Source organism: Chelmon rostratus, chromosome 7, assembly GCF_017976325.1.
Source record: "Chelmon rostratus isolate fCheRos1 chromosome 7, fCheRos1.pri, whole genome shotgun sequence".
NCBI lineage: Eukaryota > Metazoa > Chordata > Actinopteri > Chaetodontiformes > Chaetodontidae > Chelmon > Chelmon rostratus.
This window is the reverse complement of record NC_055664.1, coordinates 28,406,570-28,421,580: the sequence shown is the minus strand read 5'-3', so window position 1 is coordinate 28,421,580 and position 15,011 is coordinate 28,406,570. Positions and strand designations below refer to the sequence as shown.

The 15,011-nt window shown below is 46.8% G+C and overlaps 1 protein-coding gene across 2 annotated transcripts in view; it reads left to right on the top strand.

Annotated features, from left to right (window-relative positions):
- The first annotated feature begins 2,941 nt into the window (after positions 1-2,941).
- LOC121608896 (fibroblast growth factor 12-like) overlaps positions 2,942-15,011 on the top strand; it is a 20,597-nt gene continuing 8,527 nt past the window's right edge. Inside the window, exon 1 of one of the 2 annotated variants that reach the window (XM_041940318.1) lies at positions 2,942-3,047. In XM_041940318.1, the coding sequence (XP_041796252.1) occupies positions 2,942-3,047 (106 nt within the window). Of the gene's footprint in view, positions 3,048-13,615; positions 13,815-15,011 lie in introns of those variants that run through there. The other variant, XM_041940317.1, reaches the window with a different exon arrangement.

Here is a 15,011-nt window from a genome sequence, read left to right as displayed (position 1 = left end):
ACATTTCAGCTGTTGCACCATGAACATCTCATACATATAAAACGCAGGAGGCTGCAGGAATAATGCAAATGACATCAAACCATGTGGCCGAGGTTTCTATGGCAACATGCAAACACAGGTAAACAGACTAACCCCGCAGTGATGAACTGAAGGGAAAACATGTCAGAGCAGCTTCTGTTCTCATGTGGTGATGAGGTGACTGATTGATCTGATGTTATACATGTCTTCATATGTAGATTTACCAGACCAGATCCATCCAGATCAAGACACTTAGGGGTGAACCCCAAACACGAAGTCACTTTCAGATTCTGGCTCCAGGGCTGCAAACAATCATCAGTTCGATCATCACTGCTGTTCGTCCGACCAACAGTGCAAAACCCAACGAGAACCAGTTTACTGAGAAGATCTTCACATCGGACAAACTGCAACCAGAGAGCACTTTACATTGAGTTCAATGATTAATCGATTGTCAGAGCTGTTGCAGGTTAATTCCAGCCAATCGATCGATGAACTCATTGTTTCTGTCTTTCTGTCTTGTATTCAGTGAGATGACTGAGAACCTGCACGTAGAACATTGAAGGCAGATCATAACTCTGATATAACTTGAGCTGAAGACGAGCCAGATACATACAAGACTGAGTCATCTGCATAAAAGTGGATACTATGATTCTGTCAGAGGGATGTTATTGTTCATGCAGAGTGTGAACGGTAAAGGACCCAGTACAGATCCCTGTGGTACCCCCTTATTTATCCTAAGGAAGTTTGTTCTGGGACCATCAGGACCTGTCGTCCATCAGATCAGAGCAAAAACATCCAAACTGAGAGAGTCTGAACAAACTCCCAAACCACCACCAACTGCTGTCTGGCCTGAGATGTAACGTATGATTCAAATACTTTATTTTATACAGTACATGTATGAAGTTTGTATATATGTGTGAAGGTTTGTCTAGATGAGATATTTTTCAACCATATTTCTTCAAACTTAGATAAAATCTTAGTTTCAAGTCATTCAAACTACAAACTAAGTCTTCCTGCAGATCTGCAGTGTGTCAGTCGACAAATATATAACCCACTAACCCTTACCCTGTATGTGAGTCTGGAATCTTTTAACTCGAGGATGAACCGATCAGAGTTTGGTGGTCAGAAGTCAGAGGTCACTGTGAAGTTTTTGTAACTTTCTCATATGTTAATTATGACCACACTTCACACAAAGAGGATAAAATGTCAAAGGTCAGCTTCACTGTGACATCATGATGTTCGTCCGTGATTCAGCAGGGGAGCGGGGGCAGATTGAGACCAGCTTTCACAGGTGGTCAGATCCTGAACAGGTGACTCTCCACCTTGAGCTGTTTGGACAGAATCTAGATGATGAAAATAACGTGAAAGCTAAATGAACGTGTGAAGTGTGGGTGTTTTAAACCATAAAAAGAAGCAGCGTAAAGAACATCGTATATGTTGTAGAGAAATATCAGAGTGGACGGAAGCTAGAATGTGCATTAGTGCGATGACGGCCGCTCAGGTATTGATTTTAATATTCCGTCTTTGAAATATTCATCATCACTTTACGAGCATTAGGGCCGTTACTGCAGCGCTGCTCTCATCCAGCGTCTCAGAGCTCTGGGATGTGACGGTGCAGCATCTGTCTGAGACACTGAAGGTCAGTGTGATTGGAGGATGTCGATGCTTCATTCTGCTGCGCTCTGCCTTTTGTCACTACTTCCTGTCTAAGATGAGGTACCTGAACAGAAAGCTGTCTCACACGATTTTGTAGAAAAATCTCTGAAAACAAACAAATAAAACAGTGAAATGCAAACAAAAGCCAATCAAGTGAGAAAGCAGTGGACCTTCAGAGTGAGCTGAAACGTCTTTTCTTCACTTTGTGTTTGCGTTGTTGTCTTAAGCTGTGCTGAGCTCTGATTGGTCACTGGACGCCTGGAGTTTGAGTCTGTGCGACCAGATCCTGAAAATCATTTCTGAGCATCTTTTGTTGTTTTTTGTCGTCCGCCTCCTCAGACTGTGCTGAAGGTGAGCAGGTGTGGCAGCAGTTTCCAGCAGTGTCACATATTATTAGCTGTTTATTTTTCATTTACTTTTTAAAGCACACGAGAGATCACATCCACGCTGTAACCCCTGCTCTCAGATTAATCATTTTTACATCACGTTAGAGACATGAATTATATTCACTGGACAGAAAAGAGTCAGACAGTGTCCTTTAGGACGTACTTGCCCTTTAAGGAAAAAGCCTTACAAGTCAAGCTGCAGGGATTAGACTGCACCCTGTCTGATATTAATAGTCTTGTTCACCTTCCAGCTTCTGTTGTTTACAGGCTCAGAATAAACCCTGTCCTGTTACTGCAGGATCACATTCACCCACAGACCTGGACCCAGAGCACAATTCCAGACCTGGACCCAGAGCAGGACCCCAGACCTGGACCCAGAGCAGGACTCCAGACCTGGACCCAGAGCACGACTCCAGACCTAGACCCAGAGCAGGACTCCAGACCTAGACCCAGAGCAGGACTCCAGACCTGAGTACTAAAAGAGTTGTGCTTGGCTTCAGCATGTTTGTTTCGTTGATGTCTCAGAAGCAGCGCAGAGCTGTCCAGCTTCAGTCTGGCGGACTCAGATTCTGGTTTTGACACTTTTGAAGACAGACCAGGTGCATCAGTGTGTCCTGTCCTCTTCCTGCAGTTTTCTGTGATGTCACAGTGTAACAGCTGACTGTAGTGTCATCACAGGGAGGCGGACCAGTTTCAGGTCTTTACCACAGAGTCACAGAGTGACAGACCGGATCAGACGGAGGCTTTAATGGCTCCTCTGATCCTCCTCTGACTGACTGAAGTGACTCATTGATTAGTAGCTGATGAACTGACTGCCTGCCTGTGGACTGTGTCTGATCCCTGGTCTGGAGCTGACTCTGGTTTTCTGGTTTTCGCGGACCATGACCCGTTACTGCAGCCTGTTTCGTCGTCTGCTGTCCGGAGAGAGTAAAGGAGAGGAGGCGGACGAGGAGGAGGGCAGCACTCCCAGAGAGAGCAGCCAGCAGGGTGAGTCCAGCACGACCACCTGAGCCGGACTCAGGACTGGAGCGTGCCTGCAGGACTGTGTGGTTTGACTCTGCTGGTGAGCAGGGCTGACATGTGAGGAGGGAAGGCAGGTGACCTCAGGTACATGCTGCAGGTGAGCTGCACAGACAGGAGCCTGAATATTTTTCAAAGAAGCAAAACTTTATTGTCCAAAATATGTTGACATGACTGTATGTCTGAGTGGACGGACAGATGAGTGGACGGACAGACGAGTGGACGAACAGACGAGTGGACGAACTGACGAGTGGACGGACAGACGAGTGGACATGCTGCAGTTTTTTTCTTCTAACTTGATTGTTTACTTTTTAAAATGTGTTTTAAATATTTTAAGTTTATTTTATTTATCTTTTATTTGAATCAGTATTTTATGTTTCACCTGATGAAAAACAAATAGAACATGCAAATAATATTCAAGGACATGCAAATACACATGACGTGTGTGTGTGTGTGTGTGTGTGTGCGTGTGTCTGTGTGTCTCTCTGTGTGTGTCTGTGTGTCTCTCTATGTGTGTGTGTGTTTGTGTGTGTCTGTGTGTGTGTGTGTGCAGGGATTTAACCTTCCTGCAGTCTGTGCTGATGTGTGGATCATATGTCGATATAAAAAGGATCATATAGACACGAGAGTGGAACATGAAGATAAATGATACACACTGGTACACACACACACACTCACAGTATATTCTCAGTGTAAGTGATAAACACACCGTCTGTGTACACAGAGAAGTAAAAGTGGCCACCATAAACGTATACTCTAACAGTATATATAACAGTACATGCAGTACTATCATGGTGCACACAGACTGTAGAGTCGTATATGAAGGTGTGTACACATACAGTACAGGAAGTAAACCATTTATTATGTGTGTGTATTGAGCTTAGAGAGATAGATCTATGTCAGAGTAATGAGTGATGGATGTGTACACACTGAGCATACACTGTATACTCTGTCTGTGTACATACATACATATATATGCATTGTATACACATACAGTGTGCAGTGTATACTGTATACACTGCATTCTGTATGTGTGTATATATATATATATATATATACTCTAGGCAAAAGTATTACAAGCCCTTCCTCCTCCTCCTCCTCCTCAGGTGTTAGTAGTAGTGTAAAAATATCAGTGTTAACGTCTCTGATCAGCTCTCAGTGTCTCACACCTCCATCAGCTCACAGCCAACCACGTCACAGATATCTAGTTACACGCACACACACACACACACACACAAACATTTCCTCAGTGCTAACGCTAACTTACGGTCATTGGGTGTTTGTCCACCAGGGGGCAGCAGACCTCTACACCAAGCCGTCACTCTAACATCAGGTTGTTATGGAGTTCCATCACCTGTGTTACCTGTGCGAGCCAATGACGACGCAGACAAGCGTCTCACACGCACACACACACACACACATTCATAGACTGGAACAGACTGCCTGACCTGAGATCAGCATCACTCAGTGAGTCGCACACTGCAGGTAACAGGTGACAGGCGTTCATCACACATGAACATAAGATAGAAAATATACAGTTAATGTACGTCCATCATCAGAATTAACATCAGTGAAAGACGTGAACGTACAAAATAAAAGCGCACAAATAAACGTCATCAGCAGCGATGAACAGAAACAGGAAACGCTCGTTTTCCAGCTCCGACACCGCGCCGAGTGATTGGACGAATATACAGGCGTCTGGTTTGGCTCCGCCCATCAGCTGATGGGTTTTTGGGTGATTTTGCTAATTTAAACTTAGTTAAGAGTTTAAGGCCTCTCTCTCTCACTCACTCACTCACACACCCACACACAGACACACCCACACACACACACACTCACACACTCACACACACACACCTGCACAGATATATCTGCAGTCACTGGTTGTCGGGCAGACGGTGGCTGAAGGAACATTTTAATACCCAACCCTGTGTGTGTGTGTGTGTGTGTGTGAGTGAGTGTGTCACTATGTGTGTGTCTATATGTGTGTGTGTGTGACCTTGACAGTGATGTCTCAGTTATATTTACAGTAAGGTGTATTTTTATCTGACAGCTGTGTGTTTCCTCAGGTCTTTCAGCACCTCGTGTATCTGCACTGTTTCGTCAGTTTATGGGATGTTTGCCATCCACACTGCTCATATGTGAATCGTGTATATCAGCGTGAATCACACACTCTTGTTCACATGTTGGAGAATCAGTGAAGCATCACAGTAACAGCACAAAGTGTTGGTTTAAGGTTGATCAGGCTTCAGGCCTCTGTAAGCTTCAGGAGAGTTGATAATTAGAATAGTTGAGTTTCAGTATCTTTCTCTCCTTCTTTCTTTCTTTTCTCTCTCTGTTTGAGATCAGTCTCATTAATCCGGGCCGGCGGTCTCCTCCGCTGCTGTGGTTGGAGGTTCGGGCTCTGACGCCGGTCTCATCCACCCTGGGCTGAGCTGCTCTCTGTCTCCCTCTGCTGGTCGCTTTCAGCTGCTCTCATTCACTGACGTGAAGCTTTTTAAACTGATTAATGAGAAATTAAGAGGTGAACATCATCGATACGCACCATCACTGATAATATCATCCTACTCTCATCATGCTAATCAGTTTCATTTATTCTCTAAGCCCTTCAGCTCTACTTTACACCCCACTACACATTTGCAGTATGTGCAGGAGTACTGCGTTCTGTCTTTTCTCTGTGCGACGTCTCTTTTACTTTTATTCCGACCCCACGTTGGTCTGTTTGTTGCCAGACAGAAAGCTTAAATGTAACATCAGGCCAAAATAACAAAGCCACCAAAATCACTGAAGAAACTACCCAGAAAGATCCTGAAGCTGCAGTAGATCCCATCACATCCTAAAAACAGGAAAATAACTGATCCATTTACTGACATTGACCAGCAGGATCTCGTTGTTTCTGACTTTAGCCTACAGAGGAGACTTGCTTTGCCTCCTTATGTAGGCAGACATTATCAGCGTTAATACTTCAAAGTCTCTGCACCCTGACCACTCATAGCTGGGTGGTGGATTGTGGTGTGCTATGCTACAAGCAGCTAACGTAGCCTGCAGCAGCAGGGGTCTACAACAGAAGTCTGTTTGTTTGACTTCACAAACTCAGGTTTCAGCTTCTAACTTGTAGTTTGACTGAAGTGACATCACTCGAGGACATCAAACACACAGCTCGCTGTTTGACACTGAAGGCTTCAGACTACCGTAAAACACCTGGACACACCTGGACACACCTGGACACACCTGGAAAGACACGCTGAGATGGACAATCACTGAACTTCCCTTCACTTCATTGGAGTTTTTAACAAGCATTTAACACACATGTATGCCTGCCTGTACACAGTGTGTGTGCGTGTGCGTGTGCGTGTGCATGTGTTTGTGTGTGTGTGTGCATGTGCATGTATTCATGGATACGTGTGTGTAGACAGTGTATGCAGGATTCATAGATGGATGATTTTAACCTGTAAATATCTAATTTCTCATGAGTTTGTGATCAGACTCATTTCATCCAGATCTCTCAGACCTCACATCAGAAGTAATACAGTACCTGCAGTACCTGCAGTACCTGCAGTTGTCCTGATGTCCAGCAGATGGTGCTGTGTCTCCAGTCTCCTATCAGACTCTGAGCTGAGGAGGCTGCTCAGGTTGCAGCTGATTGGTCCAAACTTTATTCCTCACTCTCAGAAAACAAACCTCAGTGACTGCACTAACTCTTCACATGAGGGTGTGTGTTCAGACTACATCACGTCTACCCACAATGCTCTCTGTCGAGTTCAGCCAATAGCAGGCGAGCAGAGGTGACGTGTCAGAGCTGCATCACATCAGTTGCAGCTTCTCATGATGCCGGATGTGCTTCAATCCACTGAAACACGTTAATGACAGACGATGGTCGATGCTGATCGGATCAATACATGTTATTTGTTCTGTGATTCATAAAGATGTGATGAGTTCAGGGAGAAAAGTGAAGTTCCACTTTGAGTCAGTTTGTTTTTCTGAGCGAACAGAAGACATTTTTCCCTCCAGTCACAGGTTCACGGTTCAGAATGTGATGTTTTATTACTTCAGTGAAGTTTTCAGGTTTCGGTTAATGGCGGTAAATATTCGGTCCGGTCTACGTGAGAACCAGCCTGTGAGCTGCAGCCTGTTTGAACGTAGTGATGAAGAAGCTAAACAAACACTTCACGACAAACAGCTGGACTGTTCAGCGATGGAGGGATGAGTCACCAGCCGGAGCTGGACTCTGTACAGGAGGAGAAACTGAGGGATTTGATGTAAAAATAGATGTTGGACCCTCAGCGGGACCGTTGGTGTGGAACAATAGACGGTGGAACAATACCAGTTCCTCCTTTTTCAGCGTGTGCTGGTGTAAACACGCAGCGAGCGTCTTTGTTTGTTTGAACATCCAGCTGCCGTCCTCTCTGCCACCCACGCTGCTGTTTGTTACCGGGCTTTCTGCTGCAGTGTGTGTGTGTGTGTGTGTGTGTTGAATGAATACATGAAGACATGCAGTAATTTGGTGCAGCATCCTTTAAGCTGCCGTTTTAAACGAGTTGTTTTTAAAGTAGAAGTCTGGTTCTGTTCTTCAAACCAACAACGACGAAGATTTAAAAATAAAACAGACAAACACGCGAGAGGAAGCGGTGCTTTGCTGGGGACTATTTTCAGAGGCAGATTAGTCGGCAGCAGGACGGGGTGTGTGTGTGTGTGTGTGTGTGTGTGTGTGTGTGTGTGTGTGTGTGTGTGTGGTTCATGATGATGAAGAACATGAGGATGATTTATGATGAAGATTCCCTTCAATTAATTTCATGATCACAAACGTTCAGTTTCTTTGTCGTTCGTGTGTGTACTCTGGGTGTACTGTCAGTTGTGAGTACTGCGTTCTCAGTCTGTGCTGCTTTAATGGTTTCATGCTCGTTTAAATGTCCTGCTGACTTTCTGCTGCCCTCTGATGAGGCAGTTTGTCTATTGATCATGAAACATACCTGAACTGCACACACACACACACACACACACACACACACACACACACACACACACGCTGGGAGAGTCCAGGACTGAAGGACAGGGAATCGATCCCACAGCTCATTAACACCCAGCATGAGTTAGTGTGTGTGGATGTGAAGTTTGACATTATTCAGCAGATACTCTGAGACCGTCGGACCAGGACGGCGCTCTGCACCTCGAACCTCCAGCTCCTCGACTCGTTTGAATCTCTGATCACGTGATACTTCTGATGATCCAGAATAAACCTCCAGAAGTCCAATGAGAAGACAGACTCTGCAGAACTTCTCTGACAATCTTCATGTTTTTAAGTTCTCTTCAGTATCACAGTACACGGCTAACAGGAGCTGCTAACAGGAGCTGCTAACAGCTAATTCAGCAGACTGTTAATGGATAATGGATAATTATTCGTGTTGTAATAAAGTGGGTCTATATGTTGGTGTTAGCACGTTAGCATCTATCAGATTAGCAGCAACATTTTTGACCTCCCTCATTTTCATACAAATTTCACACTGAGCTGAACTTTGAGGAGCCACCGAAGGTCGCCCGGCCCCCCGGGCTGATTTTAATGGACAGAAACTTGTGTGTCGTCTGCATACGAACGGCTCTGAATATTGTTTGTTTGTATGATGTGAGTCTTGTCTGTTGTCAGTCTGCACGCTGACAGACGAGCTTCAGTGAAACTGCACAGTGACACACAGCTGATAAACCACGATAGCTTCAGAAGAGCCGCGGCGCTTGCAGCGGCGGCGGACCGACCGACAGGATGTGGCTGACGATCAGAGGAAACGATGAAGATGTTTCTCTTCATCCTTCTCTCCGTCTCTGCTCTCAGTCCCAGTGAGCAGGTACGAGGACACAAATACACGTCAGTAATTAAAGACGCTGACCTGGTTTTTTCTGATGGGAGCGTAGGCCTACATTCAGCTCCGCGGTGCGTTCACTGACACAGGGAAACCGACGCAGGGCCTTGTTAGTGATGTGATGATCCTGTTTGGTTCCAGTCTGTCTGCCTGATCATGAAACCTGCCGGACTCGCCGGCCTCGGGCCCTGAAACAAAGTGATTAGATGTGGAGGATTAGTTTTTTAATAGCATCAAAGTGTTCGCGCATCACGTGACTCCGGAGCTAAAACTCTCCGAAATATTCAGTTTAATTACAACCTTTCAAGCTTTTCAGGGCACGTTGCTTCAGTAAATGGTGTCGGAGCGTTTCACCATCAAAGCTTCTTTTGACCTGATTCCAGATCCCGAACACGAGACCGCAGCTCTGACGTGTTATCACGTCCTGAAGGATTTCACATGCTAGCAAACAGCTGCCTACAGCAGACACAGAGCGGCCAATCAGAACAACCCATGTGTCTCTGTGTTTATGTCTTCATGCGTCCTGGCGCGAAGACGTCTTGTCCAAATCTCTCGAGCAGATAAAATCTGACTCAGCGCAGTGAAAGAACTGGACCTGGAGCTGCTGTTTGCTGCTGAACAGGAAGTGTGCAGTGACTTTACACTGAACCAGACAGGAAGTGAGGCGTTAAACCAAAAGTGGAGCCAAAAGAAAAAGTCTAATTGAAGGCGAAGAGCTCGTTACACAATCCAATTATGAGCTGCAGAAAGGATGAGTCACTGACAGCAAACATGGAGTCATCCATCATCATCTTCATCTTCATCATCATCATCACACAGTGTGCGTTGGGGTCAACAGCGTGTCGGGGGGAGCGAGTGGAGAGAAATATTCATTTTGTTTATTTTGTGCTCGCAGATGAAACACATCATCAGCTGACTGACTTTCAGCCAATGAGATTTGTTCAGGCGTTAGCGTGAGCAGGCTTCCTGTCAGTGGATCCATCGTTACAGACTCGAACCAAGTCTTCAAATATATCAAATACATCAGGTTTAGCTGTGTGGAAATGTTTCTAAAGTGCACTGATGGACTTAAACACATCATCACAACCTCTGGAAATATTAATTACAGCCTCATTCAGACCAGATTCAGCTCCCGTTAGCAGCTCCTCTTAGCTGCTCCTCTTAGCAGCTCCTGCTATCAGCTCCAGTTAGCAGCTCCTGCTAGCAGCTCCTGTTAGCAGCTCCTCTTAGCAGCTCCTGCTATCAGCTCCAGTTAGCAGCTCCTCTTAGCAGCTCCTCTTAGCAGCTCCTGTTAGCAGCTCCTCTTAGCAGCTCCTGCTAGCAGCTCCTGTTAGCGTCTCCTGATAGCAGCTCGTGTTAGGAGCTCCTGTTAGCAGCTCCTCTTTGCAGTTCCTGTTAGCAGCTCCTGCTAGCAGCTCCTGTTAGCGTCTCCAGTTAGCAGCTCCTGATAGCAGCTCCTGATAGCAGCTCCTGTTAGCAGCTCCTGCTAGCAGCTCCTGTTAGCGTCTCCAGTTAGCAGCTCCTGATAGCAGCTCCTGATAGCAGCTCCTGTTAGCAGCTCCTCTTAGCAGCTCCTGCTATCAGCTCCAGTTAGCAGCTCCTGATAGCAGCTCCTGTTAGCAGCTCCTCTTAGCAGCTCCTGCTATCAGCTCCAGTTAGCAGCTCCTGATAGCAGCTCCTCTTAGCAGCTCCTGCTAGCAGCTCCTGTTAGCGTCTCCTCTTAGCAGCTCCTGTTAGCGTCTCCTCTTAGCAGCTCCTGTGAGCAGCTCCTCTTAGCAGCTCCTGCTAGCAGCTCCCGTTAGCAGCTCCTGATAGCAGCTCCCGTTAGCGTTTCCTGTTAGTAGCACCTGATAGTAGCTCCCGTTAGCAGCTCCTGATAGTAGCTCCCGTTAGCAGCTCCTGATAGCAGCTCCTCTTAGCAGCTCCTGCTAGCAGCTCCCATTAGCAGCTCCCATTAGCAGCTCCTGTTAGCGTCTCCTGTTAGCAGCACCTGATAGCAGCTCCTGTTAGCGTCTCCTGTTAGCAGCACCTGATAGCAGATCTTGCAGAGCGGCAGAATGTTCATCCTGAAAATTAGTTTATCTCCAGTCAAATCCGGTAATTATTAAAGAACTCATTATTTACTATAGACAATTAATCTGCGACTGCGATTAACTGTTTTCGTGGCTTTTCAAGCAGAAGTTATTCATTGTATGAACCATGTCCGGGTTCCAGTTCCTCCAGTGTCTCAGATGTTCTGTTCCTATTGGCTGTATCTCAGGGTCTTATTGGTCTGAATGTGACCATCAGTGAATCCAGGAAGCAGTCTGTGGATCAGTAATAATGAAACAGCTGGATTATTCTGGACAGATGTCTTACATGTGGCTGTCCGTCCTCAGCCTCGTGTCCACACGACGGCCCTCAGCTTTCTTAGGATTCTGCCGTCTCACCTGAGGCTGCAGGTGTGAGTGAATCCTCTCTGCTGTGAAGCAGCAGCAGCAGGATGAGAGTGTCGGACAGTGTTGATACCTGCAGGCTCACCCAGCGTTTCAGCACTTAGAGCTGATCTCAGAGCAGATCTCATGCTTATTCAGCCCTGAGACTCTCTGCTGTGAACATGCTTTATGTAACCCTGCAGTCACAGCCTGCAACAGCCGCACGGCAGCTCGGAGATTTAGCCTGGTTTTAACATGGACATGATAAGACACGACTTGACAGAAAAAAGTTCACATAATAATAAAGTTAATAATAATAATAATAAAGTTAATAATAATAATAATAATAATAATAATAATAGTGTAGACATCTCAATCAGCTGTAACTCTGTTCAAGCAGCATCGACCAGAGCTCGTTTGAACTTCTGGTCTCTTCAGTTCTTCAGGAGCATCACCACCTCCTTCTGGACCAGAGGAGGTTTGCGATCTATAATCTGGATTTGCCGAGTCTGAATGGAGCCGGGTCTTAAAGGACTGCTGCTGCTGTGGATGCTCCTGTCGTCAGCTCGGATCAGGATGAAGTGAAGGTGGAGTGCTCTGATGTGGGAGAACATGAAACATCAGGCAGAATATTTTTAGGAGCTGCTTCTACACCTCCACCGCCTGTCTCTCCATCACTCGCTCTCCTCTCTTTGACTACTGCTCTCTCTCCCCTCTCTCTCCTCTCTCTCTCATCACTCGCTCTCCTCTCTTTGACAACTGCTCTCTCTCCCCTCTCTCTCCTCTCTCTGCTCTCTCTCTTTCCTCTCTCTCTCTCTCTCTCTCTCTCCTCTCTCTCTCCCCTCTCTCCCTCTCTCTCTCTCTCCTCTCTCTCTCTCTCTCTCCTCTTTCTACCGCTCTCTCTTTCCTCTCTCTCCCCCCTCTCCTCTCTCTCTCTCTCTCTCCTCTCTCTCTCTCCTCTCTCTCTCTCCCTCTCTCCTCTCTCTCTCCCTCTCTCTCTCTCTCTCTCTCCTCTCTCCTCTCTCCTCTCTCCTCTCTCTCTCTCTCTCCTCTCTCTCCCTCTCTCCTCTCTCTCTCCTCTCTCTCTCTCAACTCTCTCCTCTCTCTATCGTCTCGCTCTCTCCTCTCTCTCCCTCTCTCCTCTCTCTCTCCCTCTCTCTCTCTCTCTCCTCTCTCTCTCCCTCTCCCCTCTCTCTCTCTCTCCTCTCTCTCTCTCTCCTCTCTCTCTCTCTCTCTCCCTCTCCCTCTGCCCTCTCTCTCTCTCTCTCTCTCAGCCTTTCATCACATTCAGCAGCTCTCAGCCTGTAAGGAGGAGGAGGAGGCGCTCAGGCAGGAGGAAACAGAGCAGAGTCGTCGTGTTGTTAATCTGCTGGTTTATCGTCTCTTTTCTGTCTCTGGGATTATTCTGAACCTCGGCTGAAACTTCCTCGTTCTTTAACTCTTCCCGTTTCTCGTCTGAAGACCTGAAGGCGTCTCTGAAAGTTGAAGTGATGAAGATGAGGATGGATTCGTGAACGTCCGGAGAGACGTGAGGATGCAGCGGTGATGCTTCGCTCCTCGGTTCACGGCTGCATCATCAGCTCCACGTGCTTCCATCGGAGGGTGTGAAAGCCTGGACCGGACTCTGAGAAATTACCCAGAATGCACCGTGGCTTTTCCACTCACATGTCCTGCTGCTGTTTGTCGTGTTTAAAACGAGGAATCTTGGATGTCGCCTTCAGACTCAGAAGTTTTCGTCTTCCTCGCTCAGGGAACACTTATTGATTCACATGTTTTGAACAAACTGAAGTGTTCGCTTTTAGCCTTTTCGGCCGTGAAACCAGCAAAGATTTATACGATATGTTATACGATCCTGTTCCAATAACGCAGTCGTTTCCGTCACGTTTGATCCTCCAGCTGAAGAAAATGTCTCAAAGAGATTTTTTGGGCTCTGTCATCATAACTGAAGCTTTGTCGCCCCCTCTGGTGTAAATGAAAACTGCACCTAAAGTAACAGATCAGGTGTGATGAGACCGACGTGCATCAAACACACGGGATGGCGTTTTCATAAATGTCGGAGCATCTAACGATTCTTCAGGTGTCTCAGCATGTAAAAATCTTCTCAAAGTGGATCTGAAGTCAATCAGTTTTAAATCATGGAGCGACTGTCAGCGACGACACTCGGTGGATTCTACCGTTTGGACATGTCGCCTGACTTGGACTGAAAAGCGAGCGTCCTTAGATTCGGGAGATATTTTGTCCTCGGTGGCTCCGTCCACCTCTCGGGGAGATGGCGGCGGCCATCGCCAGCTCCCTGATCCGACAGAAGCGCCAGGCCCGAGAGTCCAACAGCGAAAAGGTCGCCACCAACAAGAGACGCTCGAGTCCGAGTAAAGACCCGAGATCTCTGTGCGAGAGACACATCTTCAGCGTCTTCAGCAAAGTTCGCTTCTGCAGCGGAAAGAAAAGACCTGTACGACGGAAACCAGGTGGGTTCACAGACTAGCACCTGCTTGATCCGGACCTAGAAACCTGCAGCTCTCAGTATGGAGGCATTAGAGTCTAAAACACTGCTAGCGTTTAGCTTTAGCAGCGCAGCTGCAGGCTGACTGATGCATGTGTTGTCACTGTATACTCCATGCTTCCTGTTAGCCTGTTAGCTTGTTAGCCTGTTGCAGCCATTTGGTCTCAGCCTTGAACTGTTCCTGCAGGATATTTGTGCACAATTGATTACTTCTGCATGAAAAGTTGAGTTTGGACGCGGCTGCAGGACACAAAGAGCTTCAGAGTCTGTTATCAGTTCCGAATGAATGCGACAGACGCTGGGATGCAGCCAGTCGTTGTGGTAAACACTTGGTCTCCTCAGAGGTCAGGAGGAGGCGCGGCGTGTTGGAGCAGTGTCTCGTTAGCCGACGCCCCCGCCGCTGCCGACGCGTCGTGTTTTCTTTGAAACACAATAAACGGCATCTGAACCGTCGTGCAGCTCTTCTGCTGGATCAGCTGCTTCACAGTCCAGAGACCTGAGCAGCTGCAGCCTGTAAGAGCGGAGTCACTGACTTCTTCTGTTGATGTTCACCATGGCAGCGCCCCCTAGTGGTGGGAGGTGTCACATACAAAAAGTGAGCGTTCTGGTTGTTGCTGCAGTTCTTTCATGTCAGGGCATTCTGAACGATAATGAAGCACAAAGGCCTCTTATGTTCTGAACGGTTCACACCTGAAAGCCCAGAACTCTGCTGCCCTGAGTTTGGGCTGCAGGTGCTGCAAGACATCATTGTTCATTTACCTCAATTTAACAACATGAACTAACTTTTCAGAATCACCAAAATAAAAGCTGTATTTGGTTATATAGCAGCTGACGAGTGACAGCTCAGTGTTTGTGGTATCCAATCACCCGGCGGGACGTCTTTAAACCCTCAGCACAGTCTGACAGGACTGAATCTGAGCCCACCAAGAAACTGAAAGCAAATCAAATCAATCAGAGCTAATAAAAGAAAAGAATAATAGTTCTGATGAAGTCGTCAGTACGAGTTCTGGTTCCAGATTTGACCTCGTAGCTGCTGACGCTTCTGCTGACTCACTCTGTCGGTTATTGATCGACCACACGATCGATACCTTCTGTCAGTGGCTGTTTACATGATCTATTAACACACTTCATTCATCATAACCCGTCGTCACATATCAACACG